Consider the following 24560-nt stretch of genomic DNA (forward strand, 5'->3'; position numbering starts at 1 on the left):
CTACTTTGAGCATAAGCTTATTTCCTATGAAGAATAATTTTTATTTTATTACTAATAGCCTGGTGCACAAAATTCATGCGCATTAAAAGAGAATTAATTAGAGGAAATATTTTAGTATTGCTATTTGCCCTTTCTCTATAATAGAAGTGTCAGAGATGAAAGAAAATTAGTAAAATGTATATAAAAATCTCCCTCCTGTCAGAGTCTGGGGTGTGTCGTGGGACCTAGAGTCAAGTCCCCAGCCACCACCCGCACGCACTTCAAAAATGCAGGAGACCCAGACCTAGCCGGCCCCATCCCCATTGGGTGAGACCCATACCAGGCCAGCCCCATCCCTACAAGCCCCTCCGGGAAGGGGGCACAGCCTCAGGTCCCCCGGCCCGGTGCCGGGGTTGGGGGCATGGCCTGAGGTCCCCTGTCAAGTCCCGCCAAGCAGGGGGTGAAGCCTGAGGTCTCCCGGCCCAGCGCCGGGGCAGGGGGCGCAGCCTGAGGTTCCTTGCCCTGGCCAGGTGCCATGCAGCCTCAGGTCCCTGTTGTTCGGTCGCGATGTTATGGTGTCCCATATATATATCTATATATATCTATATAATAGAGGTAATTTGCATATTCCTCTATTATATAGATTTTTTTTTTTTTAATCCTCACCTGAGGATTTTTTTTTTCATTGACTTTAGAGGGAGAGGAAGGGAGAGAAAGAGAATCATCGATGTGAAAAACATCAATCCATTGCCTACATGCCTGACCAGAATCGAACCCACAACCTAGGTATGTGCCCTGACTGGAATTGAACCTGCAATCCTTTTTGGTGAACAGGGATGATTCTCCAACCAACTGAGCAAGAATAACTTTTATTTTTTAATTTAGAAAAGGAAAAGCTACAGGATGGTCAGACTTGGAACTGAGATGGCTAGGTTAGTGCAAGAGCATCTAAGCATTGGAGATGACCTTAGCTTCATCAGCAGAAGGTCAAAGCTGCTGCAAGCCTGAAGGGAGCCAAACCTGCTTGTCACCCACCCTGCCCTACTTCTTTGCCTCTGAAGTACCACATGCAGTGAAACCATCTTTATAGCACACTTGCTTACTTTAAGATTTATGCAGTACAATTTATATGTCAATGAATTTGTGTATTAATTTAAGTCCCAGAGGATAATCAGAATTTCCTGGATTCAAAATTAATAAACATGGATTCAAAATTCACATAATTTATTTTATTAGTGTGCATGTTAAAATAAGTATTGGAGACTATTTGAGTTCAAAGTTTGCATAAAAATTAGATGCATATGTAATTAATATTTACAAAGGTATTTTGAGTGAATGCTAGTTTTTCTTAAAGTGTGACTTACATGGTGGAGCTATTAAAACAGATATTAACCCTCTTAAATTTGGACAGAGCGGAGCTCCAGAAGGAGAAGCAGTTATATAAGATGCCCTGGAGTCTTCTCCCGAAGACTGACTTTTTCTTTGGAGTGTGCATATTTCGATTCTCAGTGTCATCGTGACTTCTGACACAGAAAAATTTCCCCTTTAAAAATCCAACTCATCACTTAAAAATATAAAATTCCAATAACTTCTTCCCAAAAATATAAATGTGCATTTTCAAGAGAAATTGCACTAAAAAGTAGGAACAGAAAAGTTCACATTCTCATGGAAATACAGCCATTAAATACAGTGCGGGCCCTGGCTGGGTAGCTCAGTTGGTTTGAGCATCGTCCCAATACACCAAAGTTGCAGGTTTGACCTCCGGTCAGGACACATGCAAGAAGCAACCAATGAATGCATAAATAAGTGGAATTACAAATTGATCTCTCTCTCTCTCTCTCTCTCTCTCTCTCTCTCTCTCTCCCTCCCTCCCTCCCACCCTCTTTGTCTCTAAAATCAATAAAAATAAAATAGTGCAATTTCAAAATACACGTATGTAATTAAGGAGCCTAGAAAAGTAGCAAAGGGTTTGACGATTCCCGAGTCTCCTCAGTTAAAAAAAAATACACGTGACAGTGAAGGGCAGATGTAACTTTGGAGTACCTTTTCCTCAGCAGATGGCCACTGGCTGCCATCTTATCTAACATGTCACATGTGTGTTTTAAACATAATAGTTCATCACTTCTCACCAAAGGACAAAGTACGGCATATGAAGCTCAGAGTGCCAGATTTCCTGGTGGCCTCCAACTCAGTTTTGCTTTTCAATTTGAGGATCAAGAGTGGCTGACTGGAAGGGTGGTGGCTCATAACCCATAAAATGAGTCTCTGGTCTTTTCCTTCCTGGCTGTAGTAGTCATGCCTATTACTCCAAAGCATTCTCCTATGATTCATTCACTTTACCCCATCCAGCCCACCAGGAAGTGATGAGTCAAAACACACTCATTTCAAGTATAAAATCTTAACCATACAATAGCTAGCATACAAATATTGTGAATTAAACACAGACACTAACACATGAAATTCAATGAAAGTTGAGGGAATTTAGTACTAACCAAACAAAATCCTCAATTCATAAAATATTTTTTTTTTAAAAAAAAGGCCAACCATTATTTAGTTTTGACTGATCCCTTTAGAGAAATGTGGCATATCTTGGTTTTTGTGTTGTTGTTTCAGTGTGATCTTTAGCTTTTTGACAATCCACTATCAAAAATAATTATACAGGACATAACTGCAATAGTCATATTGATTCCTGTATCAAAGGTATCGATACGAAACTATATATTCATCTAAACTTAACGTTTTTGTGTTTTTAAATAATTGTTATTGATTTTTTTAGAGACAGATGAAGGGAGAAGGAGAGAGAGAGCAACATCAGTGCGAGAGTGAAACATCATTGGCTGCCTCCTGCATGCCCCTACCAGGAATTGAGCCTGCAACCTGGGCACGTGCCCTAACCTGGAATCAAACTAGCAACCTTTCGGGGCATGGGATGATGCCCAACCAACTGAGCCACATTAGCCAGGGATAAAGTTTTAAGAGTTCCTAAAAATGAAAAGCTATAATAATTTACTTAGGTAATTTTCTTGCTAAACATTAAAATTTGGTATTAAATATTTGGTAACTTTGTTCATTTATCAATATTATCAAAATGAAAATTAGAAACAAGAGTAATTGTCTAGCTATTAAAGTAGGTTTAAAAATAATTATATTTAGATATCTTCATTTGTAATCTCCTATCTGTAATTTTAGCTTTACGGAGTTACCATTAAACATGTCAATAGATAACAGGGTGGGAGAAAAGTGAACAATAGGTCAAACTTTTTAAAAAATTATCTTTAAAAGAATACTTACTTTTTTGCCTCCCTCTAAGAGGATATGTCCTGAGTTTTTCAATAATGTCAACCACGATCAAGGAAGTCAGAACCAGAGAGACTGGTAGGTCAGGCAAGGTGTCAGGCAAGTTAGCAGAACCATTAATATTCTTTTGAACCTGTTGTCATAAAACCATTGAGAAGCATTAAATTTATATGCTTTCTTTTAAAATTTTTTTTAATTATCTGAAAGCAGTGCTATACATTTATTAAAATACTAAAAGGTTGGTTTTAAGCTTCTCAGATATTTATCCCCACAAGGTTTTGAACCATTTCTAAAGATGTAATAAGTATTTATATCAATGGATGAGCCTTCAGTTCAAGGTAATATATGTGAAAATATAAAAGCAGGCTCCTGGTAGTGGTAAAATGGATAATTCCTCCCAGCCTACTGGTAAGCACAGCCTCTGAAAGTCCGATATCAAAGACCTAGGAGGACAAGAATTGGAGTTTAGGATCTTCCAAGAAGGGAGAGCCTAGGTAAACCCAGCTAGGCTTTGGGGCTCTTTCTTCATCTGATTGAGGCATCTATTAAAAAAAAAAAAAAAACTATGGCAAGCATCATATTAATGGTGATATGTTAAGAGTTTTCCCTCTGAGATCAGGAATGAAATAAAGGTGCCACCATGACCATTTCTGTTCAACAGTGCACTTGAGGTTCCAGCCAGTGTAATAAGGCAGGATAAAGAAATAAACAGTATAAACTTTGGCAAGAAAGAAAAGCAAAATATTCATAGACTTATATGAGTGCATATGAAGAAAAATCCTCCCAAAATGGATTAATTATTTTTACATACCAATAGCAAAGAGTAAATAAGATTTTTAAAAAGATACCATTTAAAGCAACTTTAATCAAAATTCCAAGTTTTTGAGGAAAATGACAAGCTGATTCTAAAATGTATGTAGAAATACAAAGGGCAAGACAACTAGAAGAAAAAGAAAAAGATATGAAGATTTACTTTTCTGTTTATAAAGAGCTATCATAAAGCCACAGGAATTAAGTCAGTGCAGTACTGGCACAGGAATAGAAAAGTAGGTAATGGGGACAGAACAGAAAATCAGAAATAGACCTGATTTATAACAAAAGTAGCAAAGTAGCACTATAGAGAGATGTTGGAAAACAGACTTTTTAATAAATGGTGCATAGTCCATCGGATGTTATTTGGAAAAAAATAAATAGAAATTGCCTCCCTACTGTACATATTGTACAGAAATTAGCTTCAGATGGATTTTTAATCTAAAAGAGAATGGCAAAACAATACAGGACCCAAAATATAATATAGGAGATCTTCAGTTCCTCAAGATTCAGAGTCACAATATGACAAAATCTTCTCAAACCAAAGCACTATCCATAAAGGAAAGAAATTAATAAATTGGGCTATTTTTAAAATTAAGAACCTCTCTTAATCAAAAAGATACCATTAAGAGTATTAAGTCACGGAATGTGAAGAAATTTGCAATACATATAATCAACAAAGGGCTTGATTCTGAATATATAAAAACACAGATGAATTTATCTGAGGTATTAGAAGTTACAGGAGAGCTACCTGTAGGGAGGACGTAGTCATTGCAAGGAACATAGGGTGGCCTTAGGCAGCTGGCAAAGCTTTATTTTTTTACTTAAGTGTTTACACAGAGATTTGCTTTGTGGTATCGAATTAATATTGTATATTGATGTTTTGTGCACTTTTCTGTTTGTGTGTTAACTGGAGTGGAAAATTACCTGGGTACTCACGGCACCTTTACTTAATCTAATTGTCTACTTTTCTCTCTATTATCAGTAAATTACTAAAGATCAGAGTCTGTCAAATTTCCTGAGATTTCTATTTCCAGTAACTAATACAGCGCCTGGCATGTAACATGCATTTAATGATATCTGGTCAACATATAAATGAAATATCACAAAATAATTTAAGTTGTGCACCTTGGGGAAGTGAAAACTCTATCTTTCACAGCACCTTACAAATTAATAAGATTAGCAGGGCATTCTTTTTTTAACTTCTTGGATAATAAATTCTACATCCAGAAAGTTCTGCCTATAATATTCTTGCTCTGCAGGCCTCCATCCATTAAAGTAGCATGTAGTCAAAAATATAAAGTTATTTCCAATTATGTATCATGCACAAATTATTTGCCAATGGGTATATTATCAAAGGTCTTAGAGTGTGGATGGTTGTTCAAGGGAATAATGTTCTTTTTCTTTATAATTGACTATGATCATGAGAAACATCAGGTTAGAAGAAACAAATGTGGATCTATTTTCAAATTCCAATTCCTTGCTTTTAAAAATTACTTTGAAATAATATTCCTGCTTCTCACACACAAACACAGAAGTAATCTCTTTTAAATTGGCTTCTAGACTTTCCTCCTTAATTATGGAGGTAACAATGGCAAATATATATATTGCATTTGGGAAGAAGAATGGATAAAATAAACTTTAAGAAATTTGTTGGGCACACCACTCTATCAACTCCCAATAACAGGAAATTTTAAAATCTTGCATCAGAAGAAATAAAAATTCCATACCTCAGTCACTGCTATAGAAAAGCTGAAACTGGGGAGTGTGGTGAGTACTACACACATCATCATAACAGGTCTCCTAGCAAAGGAGAAAAAAATAAGCAAGAGCAATAATGTACAAGATCAACAGTTCCTGTTACTTTTTGCTAATGTTGCAGTTCCTGTTCCATTCATCTATAGTTTTTCTAAGAAGCTACTGCTTCCCTATTTCCATTTCCCAAATGCTTGAAGATGGCAAAGGAGAACACACGCAAAAACCAGAATGCTTTTCTAGAACAAAGGGTGAGAGATTTCCAAATAATTAACAAATCGTAGACAACTAAAATCATCACAAGGCAAGACACATGACATGCACCGTTTTCATAATTCATTAGTTAGGATCCTGCCCCAAAATCCAGGCTCTGGTGACCAACTGGAAAAAAGAACAGCATGACTTTTCAAGTTATATTATGACCCATGTTGTAAAATGTATTTTTCAAAAAGTAAATTTAAGATGATACTTAGATACTTAGGGCAACAGAAATTGAAAAAAAATTGGATGTTATTTACTTGAACCCAAAGAAATCATATACACATAAAAATCACATAATTTTTCAAACTTGTTTTTGGACCACTTATTAAACTTTTCAAGATCAATCAATCAAATAGTTATGCGATATAATATGTATTTAATATTCTACCTTATAATAGAGACAGTTTAAATATACATTTAGCACCATTAATTTTGGGGAAAACAAAATATACTCAAACGTTTTCTATAATGAAATATTTACCTTCTTTTTTCTTAGTTAAATATATTAATTACATTTTTAGCATATTGTGTATCTAATAACAAAAAGTGTTGGAATAGGTGAACCATGAGAGCATTATACTGAGTGAAATAAATCAGTCACAAAAAAGACAAACAGATGAAATACCTAGAATAATCAATTTCATAGAGACAGAAATGGTGGGTGCAAGGGATGCAGAAGTGGAGAATGGGGAGTTGTTGTTTAATGGACATAGAGTTTTGGTTTTCCAAGATGAAAAGAATTCTGGAGATTGGTTGCACAACAATAGGAATGTACTTAATGCTACTGAAGTGTATGTTTAAAAGTGGTAGGATAATAAATTTTATGTTATGTATATTTTATCATAATTAAAACTAATCAAATAAGTAAGTGGATTAAAAAAAGTGTTGGGGTCTTTCAAATGACTAAGAATTTTTCAGTACTGACAGGCATCCCTCTAAGTCCATCCCCCTCTCAGATGTTCTGGTTTAGACATAAATTATGGGGTGGGATATCCCCTCTCTCACAACTAGACCCAGTACAACCTGTAAGATCCGGAGTCTGATCATATTTTACATACATAGCTTTGCCTCCTTTGTGAGTCCAAATCCAGGTTCCTGCAGTACTCAGCTCTCTAAGACCGAGTAGCACATTCATAGAGTCCTCTTCCCAACTTGACTCCAGGAACTATTCCCGCACCTCTTCTTTAACTGTATTATCTCCCTTGATCATCTCAGCCAATCCCATTGCTTTAAATACCACACAATTGCCAATGACTTCCAAACATGTTATCCTATACAGATACTGGCTTCTATCCTTAGTTCTGGAGGTGTATGCCCAACTATTTGACACCTCCATCTGGATGTTTAAAAGGCAACTGACAATTAACACTCCTGAGGAAGAACCCACATCCTTCTCCATATCTGTTGTTACCATCCTCAAATCCTGTCTGATTTACTGACAAAATGCATTTTGAATCCATCCTCTGCTAACACAGTGGTTCATATACTATCATCTCTCATCTGCAGTATTTTCTAACCAGTTTCCTGTTAGTAACTCTATTCTTATATAACAGTATTTTCTCCATAGAGCCAACAGTCATATTTTTAGATGTAAAATACATGTTCTCACTGCCCTGCTCAGAAATCTCCAATGCTGGTGTAGGAGAGAAATGGGAACTTATTGTTTATTGAGTACAGTGTTTCCGTTTGGCAAAATGAAAAGAATTCTGTGGATGGATGGTAGTGATAGCAGCCTGGCGGTCAAATAGAATAAAATTGAAGCCTATAACCCTAGCCTACATACTCTATATGATGTGGTTTCTCTCATTTCTCCTTCTCTCACCCTTACTTAGAATGACCTACATCTTGCCGAAACCGGTTTGGCTCAGTGGATAGAGCGTCGGCCTGCGGACTGAAAGGTCCCAGGTTCGATTCCGGTCAAGGGCATGTACCTTGGTTGCTGGCACATCCCCAGTAGGGGGTGTGCAAGAGGCAGCTGATCGATGTTTCTCTCTCATCCATGTTTCTAACTCTCTATCCCTCTCACTTCCTCTCTGTGAAAAATCAATAAAATATATTTAAAAAAAAAAAAAAAGAAAAAAAAGAAACTGAAGCTGTCAGCTTACACTAAAAAAAAAAAAAAAAAAAAAAAGAATGACCTACATCTCTAACACCTACTCTGTCCATTCTGGCCTCCTGGTTATTTCACACAAAGGTTGCCCCACCTCCAAGTCACATGTTGTCTATTCCTTTTGCCAGGGACCCTCTCTACATGGATCTTCCATGTCTGGCTTCTTGTTGTCATTTAAAATACATATATATATATACTACCTGAAATTCTGCTGATTAGTTCTTTACGTCTTTATTGTTTGTCATATTGCTCTCTGTCCATATCCAATGTAAGTTCCTTGGGAGCAGGGGCCTTATCTAATTGTTCACTACTTATTCTTCACCATCACTGTTTTTCAGCCATTTTTGTGCAATAAAACTTCTAGGACTCTGGAACGTCCTATCGAGGCTTCTAAGAATATAACTTTAAAATGAATAAAATAAAATACATATTTAAAAATAAAGCAACTATATTGACAAAGTAATCTAAACCCTTAAAAATTGATATATTAATAAATGCTTCTGTCTATAAACACAGTGTCTTCTTATTTTCTTTGGAGTGAAAACTGTAATCACTAGTGGTAACTGTAATCACTCATAAGTTCAGGGTAGTGAAGATCATAAACCATATCTTGAATCACCTGCACAATTCAAGAGACCCAAGATGCTGGCAGAGTAAGTAGAAATTACACTCAACTCCAACCAGGACCAAACTGCAACTACAACTAAAATACAGAACAATCAACCTGAATAACCAACTGAAGACTCACTGAATAGAAGTCTTATAACCAAGGATTTACAGAAGTCACATCAAGACTGGTGGGAAAGGCAGAGACACAAAAAGGGTTAGCTCTGCTCCCACGGGTGATGGCTAAGAATCTGGAGAAATATCTTAGCTGCAAAGGTTCTCCCCCGAGGAGCATGGGGTCTCATTCTCACACTGGGATCCACAGCCCAGAGCACCAGAGCCAGGAAGAGGTGCCCACATAACATCTGGCTGTGAAAATGAGCAGAGACTCTGTCTGCCAGGGAGAAACTGAAATAAGATAGAGACACAGATGCCATCATAAAGGGCCAAAAAAGACAAAAACCTTGTTTGCAGTCATTCATCCAGAGGAGGGAGGGCAGAGCAGACTAGAGTCATGTGAGAGAGACTGGGCTTTGTGGCTCTGGGGAGAGAGCTGAAGGCTCAGACACCAGGATTCCTGTGCTGAGTCCCTCTTCCATATCTCAGATGACATCTCTCTTGGTGGAGCACTTCCCTCCATATGGCATCAGCCTGGGGGAATGCAATAGCACCACCCTCTGGGCTTCCTGTCACCCCACCCTGCCCTGATGAGGAGTCAGCTGCCTGAGCCAGGATGTGGAGGTCTGGGAAGACTCAGGGGGTGTCAGTGACTGAGCTGTGTGGCTTTGGTGCAGAAAACCATTACCCCCGCTTTCTGGTTAACCTGTCCAATGCTTCCCCCCATGAAAGATCCACTAGTCCCACGCTCCCAACTCCAAGTGGCCCTACCCTACTAAGCTTGGTCTACTTGCAGAATCTGGGACAGACTGAGTTGTATGGCTCTAGATGGGGCCATTTTTCCCTCTCATGCCTAACTGGAGTAGAGCCTTACATTCAAAAAGCCCAAAACCTTGGTTTGTTTGGGCATCACTCTGATGACTCTTTGAGACCCTACCCCATGACAAAAGTATGTGGGCAACTGGTGAGGGGCAGTCAGACTTGGCACATCCTGGGACTTTTTCTCAGACCCCACACTGGCACTGAATTTGAACCTGTATCAATATGGTGAATACCACTGGTGTTTACCTGATGACTCACTGAGAATTTACCTCATGCAACTTGAATACTGCCAGAGGATGTTTCAGTGACTAAATCTAACAGGCAGCCAGCAAATGGGGGCAGGCTGAGGTGGATCGGAGAGCCTTGGCCTTTTGCTGATGAGCCTCTGGGCTCAGTGCTAATGGAAGCCAGCCTTAGTGAACAGTGTGGTCCTTCCCACACACACCAAGGCCCAGCAGAGGCAGCCACAAATGGTAGATTGCATTGTAGCATTAAACAGATTGCCCTGGGCTAGTCACAAGCAGTGTCTGACATTGACCTGCACCAGAGTCCCTCCTAAGAGGCCCCAGAGAAGACACATCCACTAGCCAGCTCCTGACAATATCAGAGCAGGATCCAATGAGCTTCACAAGGGACATATCCTAAGTGAGATCTCGGGAGGCATCAGAACCTGCTTACCACTTCATGTGGTAAGCACCTGTGCAGCAACTCGTACAATGCAGTCAGGGTCTATCTTCACAGTCAGCAAGATTGAGGGTCAACCCCATACACAAATGGAGCAATAGCAATCAAGACTCTATTACAACAGGAGGGCTCACATAAACCACACTAAGGATATTCCTGGAGCATCAAGGTGATCAAGGAGACTGTATTACTGGGTCCCATAGGATACCTACTATACACCATAAGGCCACCCTACTGAGACTGCGAGACACAGCAGATCTACCTAATACATAGAAACAAAGAGGTAGCTAAAATGCAGAGACAAAGAAACATACCCCAAATGAAAGAACAGAAGAAATCTCCAGTAAGAGAACTAAATGAAATAGAGGAAAGCAATTGGTCAGATATAGAGTTCAAAATAATGGTAATTAGAATGCTCCAAGAACTTACTGAGAACTACAACAGCATAAAAAGGGGCATAGAAGCCATGAAAAAGAACCAGTCAAAAATGTAGAATACCATATCTGACATCAAGAATACACTGGAATGAATAAAAAGTAGGTTGGATGAAGCAGACAAATTAGTAATTTGGAAGACAAATTAGAGAAAAAACACAATCAGAGTAGCATAAAGAAAAAAGAATTTAAAAAATAAGAATAGTTTAAGGGACCTTTAGGACAACATCTGCATCATAGGGTTACCAGAAGAAGAATGAGAGCAAGGACCTATTTGAAGAAATAATGGCTAAAAACTTCTCTAACCTAGTAAAGAAAAAAGACACACAAGTCCAGGAAGTGGAGAGAGTCCCAAACAAGATGAACCCAAATAGACCCACACCAAGACACATTATAATTAAAATTACAAAGGTTAAAGATAAAAACAGAATCTTAAAATCAGCAAGTGAAAAAGAGTTACCTACAACAAGCTCTCATAAGATTATCAGTTATTTTCTGAAAAGAAACATTTCAGGCCAGAAGGGATTGGCATAAAATATTCAGTGATGAAAACCAAGGACCAACAACCAAGATTACTTTAGCAGGCAAGGCTATCATTTAAAATTGAAGGAGAAATAAAGAGCTTTCCATACAAGAAAATGTTAAAGGAGTTTATTAACACCAAACCAATATTACAAGAAATGTTAAAGGATCTTCTTTAAGAAGAAGAATTTAAAAAACAAACAGAGGGACATAGTTATAAAGAATAAAATAGCAATAAACACATATTTACTGATAATCACTTTAAATGTAAATAGCTTAAATGCTCCAAATAAAAGGACATAGGGTAGCTAAATAGGTAAGAAAGCAAGACCCACTTACTAGTATATGCTGTCTACAAGAGACCCACTTCAGAATGAAAGATATACACAGACTACAAGTGAAAGGATGGAAAAAGATATTTCATGCAAATGGAAATTTAAAAATAGCTGGGGTAGCGATACTATATCAGACAAAATAGACTTTAAAACAAAGTTTATAAAAGGAGATAAAGAAGGACATTACATAATGTTATAAGGAGCAATCCAACAAGCAGATAAAATCCTTGTAAACATAGGGGAACCTAAATATATAAAACTAATTTTGATAAGTAAAGGGAGAGATCAACAATAATACTCATAGTAGGGGATTTTAACGCCCTGTTGTCATCAATGTATGGATTCTCCAGTCAGAAAATCAAAAAGGAAACATAAGCCTTAAATAACATATTAGATCCAATTAATTTAATTGATATCTTCAGAGCATTTTGCCCAAAAGTAGCAGAATATACATTCTTTTCAAGTGCACATAGAACATTTTCTAGGTTAGACCACATACTAGTACTCAAAACAAGTATCAATAAATTTAAGAAGATTGAAATAATATCAAGCATCTTCTCTGACCGTAATAGTATAAAACTATAAGTCAATTACAAGGGAAAAACTCAAAAACACAAAAATGCAGGGAGGCTAACTAATGTTACTAAACAGTGAATGGGTTAACAATGAGATCAAGAAAGAAATCAAAAAATACCTTGAAACAAATAAAAACAAGAACACAACAACCCAGAATCTAAGGGAAACAGTGAAAGCAGTCCTAAGAGGAAAATTCAGAGCATTATAGGCCTACCTCGAAAAAAAAAAAAAAAAAAACAAGAAAAATCTTAAGTAAACAATCTAACTTTCAACTTTAAGGAACTAGAAAATGAACAACAAACAGAGCTCAAACTGAGCAGAAGGAAGGAAGTAATAATAAACAGAGCAGAAAGAAATGAAATAGATTCTAAAAATTACAAAAAATCAATGAAACCAAGAGATGGTCTTTTAACAAAATGAACAAGACTGATGATCCTTTAACCAAACTCATCAAGAAAAAAAGAGAGAGGACCCAAATAGCTAAAATTAAAAATGAATGACACTGACACATAAACAAAAATTCTAAGAAAATATTACAAACAACTATATGCCAAAAATTGGATAACCTGAATGACATGAATAAATTCCTAGAAATGTATAATCTTCAAAACTGAATCAGAAAGAATCAGAAAATCTGAATAGACCAATTACAACTAATGAAATTGAAGCAGTAATTTAAAAATAAACACCAAAAAAAAACAAAAAAAAAAAACCTTCCAACGAATAAAAGTTGTGGACCGAATGGCTTCACAGGCAAATTTTACCAAACATTCAAAGAAGCACTAGCACCTAACCTCCTCAAACTTTTCCAAAAAATTGTAGAGGAGGAAAGACTTGTAAGTACATTTTATAAGGCCAGTATTATTCTAATCCCAAAACCAGATAAAAAGACTACAAAGAAAGAAAATTATATGCCAATATCCCTGATAAACATAGATACTAAAATCCTCAACAAAATATTAGCAAACCAGATCTGGCAATACATTAGAAAGATCATACACCAATGGAAGAGGAGTAGGTGGATTTTTCTCACACCTCCTCCCAGAACCAAACTGGAATTAAAACTAAATTGGGGGCTATTCACCCTGAATTAGCAACTGAAGATTAGCTGAAGAGTAGACTTTCAATAAGGAAGGGCAGAAACCACTTTGAGACTGGCAGGAAGGGCAAGGTCACAAGAGGAGCTGGCCCAGACCACAGGAGTAGAAAGCTAAGGGTTAGGAGGGCTATGCTGACTGTTGGGGGTTGCCCCTGAAAGGAGAGAGGCCTGGACCTCAGGTTGGGGTCTCCAGCCCAGGCAGCCAGAGATGGAAAGAGCCACCCACTTGCCATCCAGCTGCAGGGCTTCCATCCACGAGGGAGAATCTGAGCCTCCTGGAGACAAAGCCACTTTTTTAAAAAAAAAAAAAAAAAAAAAAGGGCTGTTGCACAGGATTTCCACTCCCAAAACACTCACCCCAGGTATTGGCAGAGGGAGGGTGGTGTGTACTGAAGTCACCTGAGGAGAGACTGGGGTAGAAGGAATCTGGGGACAGTTGTAGAGGAGTGGCTGCCAGGATACCTGTGCTGGGTCATCCACCCCTGATATCGCAGCAGCCATTTTTCCTGAGAGGTGCGAAACGCTCCCAGCCGCAGAAGCTTGGGGAAAGGCAAATACCATGCCCCCTGGTATACAGCTCACACCCCTCAACCCCAAGGAATCCCGCTTGCCCCACTCTCTGGAACCCAGTGTACTCCACCCTGCATCTCAAACCCTGCTGAGGAGGCAGCAGTCTCAGGTAGTGTCAGTGTCTGGCTTTGGGTTGGTGACATGCCCCCCACATTCCCAGGAATCTAGTTGGCACTTCCCTCTCATGAGAGAGCTGATAGAAACTCCTGATTTCCGTTAGACCCCACTGGCCTGCTGAAATCAGGGAAATATTCTGGGACAGACTTACACATGTGGCTCTGGGATGGGGAACACACCAACTATCTTCCCTGATGTCTGGACATTTTCTGTCCTGCCCCAGGTCCCTGTGCTGTTAAAAAGTCAGCCTAAGAGCTCAACATGGCCCCTCCCATGGGAAACCAAGCCCAATGGAGGCAGCTACAAGCTGTAGATTGCTTAAAGCTTCAAACAGGGTGCCAGCTTTTAACATTGGCTAGCACAAAAGCACCTTCCAGGTGGAACAAAACTGGCATACGAGAAAGTTAGCCTCAGACAACATAAGAGCAGGTTCCAAAGGGAAATCATAGCAGGCACTAAAATCTGCTGTGAAGAACTTGACTCCCCCACCCCCACCCCCACTTCCACCCCCATTAGTTTCTTTATTTTTTTCTTCTTTATTACTTTGGTAATATTTCTTTTACTCTTTTCTCTCTTGTTCCTTTCATAACTCTTATTTTTTCTTTCCTTACTCTAATTTTTCTTTTCTTTCATTTAATATTTCTTCTTTTTATCTGTTCATACTTTTTTTTCTCTTCCTTCTTTTCTTTTTTACTGTTTGCATTTTCATATTCTTTATTCTTAGTTTTTTCCTCTCCCGTGTTTTCTTTCATAATTTCCACCCATAACTTATTTGGATCATTTAGATTATGAGTTTTGGGACTCTGAGTTCATGATGTTTAGATGAGATTTTGGACTTAGAGTTGATGCTATAATGGTTAAAAATTTGGAGATGTTGGGATGGAGTGAATCTATTTTGCACGTGGGAAGAATGTAAATTGGGGGGGGGACAAAAGGCAAACTGTTTAGGTTGAATTGTCTCTGAAGTCCCAACCTCAAACACCTCAGAATATGACTGTATTTGGAAAAAGGGTCATTCCAGAGGTAATAAGTTAAAATTAGAGTGGGCCCTTATCCAACATGACTAATGTCCTTATAAATAGGAAAGGTTAGGAGATAGACATGCAAAAAGGGAAGACTATGAGAGGAGGCACAGGGAGTGTGACCAGATGAAGGCAGAGATCAATCAGGTGATGCATCTACAAGACAAGGAATGCCAATGGAGCAACAGCAAAACAACAGAAGCTGGGGGAGAGGCCTGGGACAGATTCTACCTCACGGCCCTCTAAAGGAACCAATGTCACCAACACTTTGACCTCAGATTTCTAGGCTGCAGAAGTGGGAGACAATACATTTCTGTTGTTGAAGCCACCAAGTTTGTGGTATGTCGTAACAGCTGTCTGAGGAAACAAATACAATGAGTAAAAGAATTTATGTTAGAAATATAGACACTTCTTTGAAGGTGTACTCAGGCTGAAACCAATGCAAGACTGAAACCAGAGGACAGATTGGCTGAAGAGAAGGACTTGTGGACTTGGTGTAATTTATAAATGCAAGGCTGCATTAGGGCGCTGCCAGTAGAGTGCTGTGTGCATATGTAGTAAATTGTCAAAAAGAAGGACTCTCCCAGGAGCAGGCCTGTGAAGAAAGACCTGAGCCAAGCCACATGAGTTCTAGATTCCTGTTTGTGCAGCAAGAATTCTGACCTTGAGATCTCTCACAGAGGAAGCATGGTGAGTGGAAAGGCCAGATAATAACTTGGGAAACCACTCTGCTCAGAAACTCACTGGGTTCTCTTTTACTTAAATCAATATCTGGAATGTCTTCCTGCTCCCAGCTTCACTCAAATCTAGCTTTCTTGTGAGAATTTCCCTGACTACTCCAAACCTGAATCCACACACGTCTATTGAACACCTATGAGTGCAGGGCATTGTGTGGTGGCCTGATGGGATGGAAGTGGGGGTAGGAAAAGTGAATCAAAAGGGTACCTTCCTCACTATCAGTACAAAGTTTTGATGACTCTCTTCTCTGGGCTCATCTAGAACTTGAGGCAGTCACATACTATTTAGTGATTTAGTGTATATTGTTTTACATTACTTTCCAATATTTTAATGTGTAACTGTGCAGTCTCCACTGTAGACTACAAGCTCCCTGAGGAAGGATACAATACCTAATGTGTATTCAGGTATTCCCCAACTGTAATCTCCAAATGAAGAATCTTTGTAGGGAGGTAGTTTGGAAAAACAGATAGAAGTTAGAGAATGGATGGTCTTGAATGCCAGGCAGTCAACAGCTATTCAGTAAATGTTTATTAATCGAGGGACTGAGTGAGTGAGAAATGGGAACTGGAAGGAAGTTTGGTTAGATAAATTCACAGCTATTCCAACAAACCCTGAGAGTGGACTAGTGGATCACTGTTAATCTGGAGGATTTCTACTAAAACTGTGCCATCTAATACTTTTGCTGGTAACTCTGGGAGATGAGGAAGCTATGTGTCCTCTCATAGGCAGAGGACACAAAATCAAGTGGAACAGCTAGCATTTTGAATGACACAATCAGGATCCAGAAGACTGCAATTGATTAAAAACATGACTAAAATCAGTACAATGATATTTCATAGGGATAAGAGTATATTCTTGAATTCAGGTTTAAAAAATATTTCAAGTATTTATCCATTGACCTATTCTCCTACACTTGTTCTAAGGCTAGAAATACACGAAAGACACACTCTGGCTTTAAGGCACTTATAGGCTTATGGGTGTTGCCAAGGCGTGAGATGAGGAAACTATGCATTGAGAGCAAGTTTTCCAAGGAATTTTAATCAGTCACACCCTCAGTCATGAAACAAGTGACACAGTTGGCGTGGAAGTCAATACATCACATCAAAATGTAGTGAATTCCCTTTCAAATCAGAGGTAGACTGTCTATCTGTATTGTGAGAAATAGTGGAGCAGACGAACTCTAAGGTGTGGTCCAGCTTTAGGATTCTGTGGTATAATGTCAACCCTGAATTATACAAGTAAGGAAAGTGTAGACTTTTTTTAATATATATTTTATTGATTTTTTACAGAGAGGAAGGGAGAGGGATAGAGAGTTAGAAACATCGATGAGAGAGAAACATTGATCAGCTGCCTCCTGCACACCCCCCACTGGGGATGTGCCCACAACCAAGGTACATGCCCTTGACCGGAATCAAACCTGGGACCCTTGAGTCCACAGGCCGACGCTCTATCCACTGAGCCAAACCGGTTTTGGCGGAAAGTGTAGATTTTTAAGTGGTGGAACTGACATGCAGAAAACATTTTCCAAGATCATTGCTCTGTCAACAAGGACTGCGAGGCAAGAGGGGAGTAGAGAGAAGCAAAGGACAAGGACACCTGCTGGTGAAGGTTGCCCAATCCCAGCTTGGGATAATACAATATTCCTCATGCTTCTGTGAACAGAACAACCAGGAACAACGATCTGACAATGAATTGGAACCTATGGAAATTGGGGGAACCAGGCCAGTGTAAGGTGGCTCTGGAAATGAGGGCCTTGCTGGGTTGAGGAAAACAATCCTGGAGAACCAGAAGCTGATGCAAGAGAAACGAAAGAGGAAGAATTAACGGAATCTGGTGACTTATTGCATGTGCTGGGAAAGAAATGCAAAAAGTAAATATACTCTTGCTGATTTATTGATTATGGAGGGGGTGGACAAGGAAGAGAAAGCCTGTAGTCAGGTATCACATAATTATTACTACTGAGTAATTTAAGATGACAGACCCACAGAGAGATGTGCTCTGGGAAGAAATAACCGTTAAGCACCAGTGTTTCTTTAGTTCATGGTAATTTATGAAGACATTCTCAGAGGTGCTGAAAAGATAAGCTCGAGCCTTAACCAGTTTGGCTCAGTGGATACAGCGTCGGCCTATGGACTGAAGAGTCTCAGGTTCGATTCCGGTCAAGGGCATGTACCTAGGTTGCGGGCACATCCCCAGTGGGGAGTGTGCAGGAGGCAGCTGATCGATGTTTCTCATCGATGTTTCTAACTCTCTATCCCTCTCCCTTCCTCTCTGTAAAAAATCAATAAAACATATCTAAAAAAGATAAGCTCGATTTCCTTGAGGTTGGCCAGTCTGCCCATCAGTGCCCAGATGTTTTTGGTGCTGTGCACATCACGCATGTGTGCTGCTATGGAACAGGAAGGTGCTCAGGAGACCAGGCTCTGGAGACAGACACCCTAGGGTCAATGTTGGCTCCAGTACTCATTGGCTAGGTTGATCTTTTAATTTCTGTGCCCCAATTTTCTCATTTGTCAAGTGAGCACTATAAGTGTTCTTACATATAAAGGTTACAGAATTAATTATAATAATAGAAGTAATGTGTTTACAACTATGCTTGGTACATAGTAACTGTTCAATAAAATTTGCTCTTATTTTACAACTACTATTACTACCACTACCTTAAAGAAATCAACAGCAAAATCTCATCAAATATGTTAAGGACTTCAGCAAGGTAAAATGTAGTCCAAAATGTTGGAGTCTTTTAAACTTGGCACTGCCCAGGATTCCTGACATATCATGTCTAAAGCAATTAAACTCTGAAAGACTTGAGAGAATTCCTGAAATATAGCCCTTTGTCCCAAGGCAGGGCAGGAATCCCTATGAATCCTCCAGTGTTATTCTGCCCCGAGGTACCCTCTCTTTGGAGGTCTGCTCCAGTTTCTGGCTGGCCTTGCTCAATGATTTCACACATTCACTGTTATTCCAGGAAAGGACTTCTTATTTATTGGGCTATGCAATTTGGTCTCTATACAACTAGCTTTTTCTCATTCCTCAAATCATCTGCCTAGTCTGTTATGAATTGTGACAGGCATCCCTAAAAAGGAACAATCATTCTAAAAGAATGAGGAAGTGTTTAACAAGAGTAAAGGAAGGAGCACTGTATTAAAGTTCAGACCCTGCTGTTGATTTAGTGTGTATGTCTTCAGCTCTCTGACATTGTTTCCTTCCTTATAAAATGGGAATTACATCCCCTTGGTCAGCTTCACAACATTGGCAGGCAGGTCGATGACTCAAGTCTGCCCCTGTCAGATGTATTGCCAGGACACACCCTTCAGTAGCTGGATGACTCACTCTCTTCTGAAACCAGCCTCCTGGGCTCATGATGCCAACATAGACCTGCAGGGAGGTTCTCAAATAGGCCCGTCAACAATATAGAAATGCTAAAGATCTATGAAATTTCACATAAACAGCGTTTTATTCTTCAAAAAATAATTCATACTTTTAATACCTACTTTCTATAGTAGCAATTACTTTTGCTTATCTTCAGTTAGCAGTTAAGATACATGACACACTCTATATTACCACATGTGTTAAAATATCCAAATGCACACATTTGGGAAACATACTAGTCTATAATATCCCAATATCCATCTTTAGGAGAAATGTATCCTAATGACACTAAAGGGTTGAATTTTTCTTGAAACACACTTGGCATTCAAAGTCAGAAAGAATAAAGAAAAAGTTGCATGACATAGAGGACATAGCACAGTATCAGGCAGATCTGGACTCACAAATCCCAGCTCCACCACTTACGAACTTTGTCACCTGACAAAGTTAATCATTTCTTTGAGTTTCTATTCTTCATCTATGAAATTAGAACACTAGCACATATCTCCCTGAGTTGTCACAAAGTTCAAATTTAATAGTACAGAATGCATGAAACTCCTAGAATAGTGCTCAGTAGCTATTTCTTCTCTTCTATGCCAGGAAGAGATAATAATATGATAGTGCTCATGCATGAGGCCATGAGGAAATAGTTTTACAGTCTCACTGAAAATATAGATAACCTGTCACATATTCAGAGCTATTTAGAACATAGCCAGCCACACCCACAAACAGAAAGGAAAGAGTATTTTCCAAAAGAAATTCCTGAAATATATCATTGTTGTGACAGCCCAAGACACCTTGACACAGGAGGATGACCTAAAACAGATGTACCAAAGAAACATGTTCACTGGGGAGTAGAAATGAAACCTACCCTCTTCCTTACACTCAGTTGCCCCAGGAGACTGGGAGCTTCAAAAGGCAGTTTAGGGTAGAGGTTAGGAGTACCAATCATGGAATCAGAAGGACCTAGGTCCAAAGTCTGGCCCTTCCATTCACTAGTTGACTGGGAAAGTTTTATAACTCTCTAATAATCAATTTCTTCTTGCATGAGGTGTTACAGAATGAAATGAAATTCATAAATAAGTCTCATAGCACATAAGAGATCAGTAAAGAAGCAAGTAGAGCTTAATGATGATGATGATGATGATGATGATGATGATGATGATGATGATATGTGATATGGGAAGCTTTGCTGCCTGAATGATATAAAGAACTTGGGGCCGAAACCAGTTTGGCTCAGTGGATAGAGCGTCGGCCTGCGGACTCAAGGGTCCCAGGTTTGATTCCGGTCAAGGGCATGTACCTTGGTTGCGGGCACATCCCCAGTGGGGGGTGTGCAGGAGGCAGCTGATTGACGTTTCTCTCTCATCGATGTTTCTAACTCTCTTCCTCTCTGTAAAAAATCAATAAAATATATTTAAAAAAAAAAAAAGAACTTGGGGTCCTAGGAATATAAGCCAATGTAAAACAAACAAACAAACAAAAATACATAAAAGAGCTTCTTCCTGGGCTGCCACAAGCCAGCTTCCCATTGGTTTAATCCCGTGGTCACTTGGACCTTCCTCCATGCCCTCAAATCTCCCTGGCCCAGCCAGAGTCTTTACAGTCACAGCAACTCCCAGGGGGTATGAGGAGTGGAGGGCCCAGCTCAACTCCAAACCCACCCCTCAGATGATCTAGAGGCTTTGGGTCAAGGTTTACATCATCTTCAGCTAGCAATTAAGATACACGACACACTCTGTATTACCACATATGTTAAAATATGCAAATTCACATTTGAGAGTCCAGATCTGCCTGATTCTGTGCTATTTCCTCTACCTCATGCAACTTTTTCCTTATTCTTTCTGACTTTGAATGCCACTGATAAAAGCAGTCAACCAAATGTTTTATATCCCGTCTTGGGACCTCTGCCCACAGGGAATGGAAGCCCCCTGGTAAGTGTGATTCTCGAGGCCACATAAGTATCAGTATCTAAAGAGCACTTCACTAACCACACTTCAGCTCTCCCCTTCTGCACCCTCCCACAGTGTGTCTAGGCATATCTGTATTTATTATTTTTACATTTCTACCCCTGGTTATCTTAAAATTCAAACGCACTCTATGCTGTTTAACTTTAAAATAAAAGATCTGAATGAAAGAAAATTTAAGTTATCAAAGAAAACAAAGATATCCCAGATGAGAAAGAATCAGATCTAAACATCTAAAAAGAAAAATACATTAGTATCAGAGATTGTTCTCAATACCTTCACATGGGTTGGTCGGTACAGCCATTCGCTAAACTGTCAGTTAAATCAATATTAAATCTTAATTTACTTAAACTATTTTGTATTATTATTTAAATACTTCTCCCCCACCAGGGTAATAGAATTTATGGGCACAGTAAAGTATTATTTTTTAAAAGCTAATTAAAGGAGCCAGTTGCTTAAAAAATCTCAGTTGGTTAATGGTCAAAGGATGCCTTAGACCTGCAAACCAGGCATTAAAAACATTTAAAAATACACATTACTTTCAGTTTTATACAAAAGTGGAATTCTATATTCTAATCTGTGGTTATTATTTCTGTAAATTAGCTGTCATAACTTTATGCAGTTTTGGTGTACAAAGGAATTAAGTCTAACAGTTACTGCTCACAGTATCATGCAGTCAGGTTAACGCCTATCTTATGAACACATGGAATTAATTATTATCAATCAGTAAAAAGAACCCCACACAAAATATGGAAGATGTTATCATGTTAATACATTTATAGAAACAGTGATTGTTACTTCTCCTTCATCTTACACTATGCACATTTCTGCTACGCTAACGTCCTTCCACAAAGTACATGAGAAAATGTCTTTGAAGGCATCCGAGGGATTCCCTGCAGAAGAATTCTTTTACTTACCATCCTTTAATTTTTTTTGAAAGATGATGTTTCTTGTATAAGAGAACTTTTATGGGAACCCAAATCAACAGACTCACTGAAGCCACATAGGCAATTGAACAGGAAACCATCAGCCAATAATGAGTTTTCTCTCCTGTATTCCTTGACTTTTGATAGACGATGGCGAACTGTTCCACAATCACGAGCGTGGGGATGGAGAAAGCAGCAAACTCAAGAAGCTCGAACACCAGGAGCTTGATGAGCCTTCCAGAAGCCATCTCCAGGCGGTGCGAGCGGCCGCGGGCCCGGCACTCCCCGTCGGACTGTGAGCAGCATATGGACACTCAGATAGGAGCTGGGATCAAGTTCCTTGTACTTGAATCACTAACCAGCGACTTTATTCTTTTATTGACCCTCCTATGGTTCAGTGATCTTCCAACTTAACAACCGAGGTCTCTTAAAGACACAGAGCAGTTGTGGAAGTGATCGCCTCGTGTGTTTGCACATCTGTTGTTAGAAGTCAGATGGACTTCAGAACATGCTGTGAAGCACTGAAAAAAAGAGGTATCTTAATGGAGCTTTTATTGCTCATTTGAACACAAAAATGGTTTATGTAACATTTAACACTTGTGAAGTAGAATCATCAGAAGAATATACCTTTACAGTTAAAGGGGAATCCAATCCCCTATTTTTATATCTAAGCAAATTCAGGCAAAGCAAACTATCCAAAACCTGAGTCTTCATCTTGGAAAACGACACCTCCTTTTTCTTCAGTGTGCTTGCAAAGGGAGTTTGGATTTATTCTGCTAACTTTCTAACCAGACTTCTTCCTGGTACCTCAATTGTTTATTTGTTCTTACACACTAATTGCTATGTATTTATTTTTATACCTTATTTTTATTTTGCTGGTCAGGAAACTAACATGGCAATATAGCCCTGTTATCGGGATTAACACTAAATTAAGAGCTATTTACATCTAGCCCAAAAGCGTATCAAATGCTTAAAATACAATTGTTTCCCTGAATACCCTTCCATAGCACCTGTGGTGAGCACTTTGCGAGGTGCTGGGGTGTGAGGGTGCATGAGTGGCAGAGGCTCCTGCCCTGAAAAAGCTCACAGTCCACAGGAGGAAACAAACCCCTGAGCAACAAAAAGTAGCTGAGGTCAGAGTCATAACCTAAATGCTGTGGTAACGCAGAAGACAACTTCCTCTTTGGGCGGTGGGAAGGGGAGGGAACGAGAAGGACCGGGAGGATGGGTGGCAGGTGTTGGGTGGCAGTGACATTTCAGGCAGTAAAAAGGAGCAAGGCGGCTGGAATGGGTTACAGAGTCCAGTGTGGCTGCAGGAAACGGGAAGGTGATGTTAGAACAGTCAGCTGGGGTCAGAACGTAAATGTCCCATAAAGGATTTGGGGGGGGTGTGTGTGTGTGTGGGCAGTTTTTTTCTGAAGAGGAGTCACTTAATCATCTGGAAAGGGGAGGCGTGCAGGTGTGGGGGAAGGGCAGGAGCGACACTAACCTGGAGGCAGGCAGCCAGCCGGGAGCCATGGAGGAGCCTGGTGAGCGATGAGAGCCACGGCTCAAACACCTGGAGCGGGCGTGCTGCGGAGAGCACTGCACCCAGACACGCTCTCAATCCTCCCACATGTTTGCTCTTCAGGTGGCTCTGGGTGCCTGCTGTCAGCCTGGGGCAAGCCAGTGTTCCTCTGGCTCCTCCGGCCCAAGGCCCTTCGCAGAAGGGGCCCTGCACCGGCAGGCTGTCCGGATGGACCCGGGTTCTGGTGGTGGCTCTGAGAGGGAGCACCTGCTGCCCTCCCACTGCAGGACTGGTCAGCCAGGGCCTCAGGCTATCTCGCTATTTTATTTGAACTTGAAGTTTGAATTCCCTGAAGTTTGGCAGAGGTCCTCGCAAATGAAAGAAGAGACGTGGAAGAATGGTGACAAGGATGTGCAAGGATGGGGCAGGAAGACATCTGAGCAGCAGTTCTGGGGCCAACTATTTCCAATACCATGTAACTGACATTATTGTTTATATCATCCCTAACAAAAGTGCTACTTAAAAGATACTAGTTACAGTGGCTAGGGCGTGGGCCCTCGAACAGAAGGGTTGCAGGTCCATCACTGGCCCCAGTCCAGGAGCATGTGGAAGGCAACCAATCGATGTGTCTCTCTCACATCATGTCTCTCTCTCTCTCTCTCTCTCTCTCTCTCTCTCTCTCTCTCTCTCTCTCTCTCCCTCCCTCCCTCCCTCCCTCCCTTCCTTCCTCCCTTCCACTCTCTCTCTAAAAATCATGGAAAAAAATATCCTCAGGTGAGGATTAACATAAAAATAAATTATACTAGTTACAAATTATGTTAACCTACTAACCCTCTGTCTTGAATCATCAATGCTATATTGTATTACAATTTCTTATACACACTTTGTGTATTAATAGGAATTGTGACCTGATCATTTGAAGACAGTTGTTGAATAA

General features: G+C 39.7%; 1 protein-coding gene across 1 annotated transcript in view; it reads right to left on the reverse strand.

Moving 5' to 3' along the window:
* TMEM236 (transmembrane protein 236) overlaps positions 1–24277 on the reverse strand; it is a 45154-nt gene extending 20877 nt beyond the window's left edge. Inside the window, exons 1-3 of the mRNA XM_079795479.1 lie at positions 22108–24277; positions 5817–5889; positions 3271–3409 (exon numbers count right to left, since the gene is read on the reverse strand). Of these exons, the coding sequence (XP_079651605.1) occupies positions 3271–3409; positions 5817–5889; positions 22108–22364 (469 nt within the window). The 5' untranslated portion in view covers positions 22365–24277. The remainder of the gene's footprint in view (positions 1–3270; positions 3410–5816; positions 5890–22107) is intronic.
* Positions 24278–24560: the final 283 nt, after the last annotated feature.

Source organism: Cnephaeus nilssonii, assembly GCF_951640355.1.
Source record: "Cnephaeus nilssonii genome assembly, chromosome: 1".
Lineage (NCBI taxonomy): Eukaryota > Metazoa > Chordata > Mammalia > Chiroptera > Vespertilionidae > Cnephaeus > Cnephaeus nilssonii.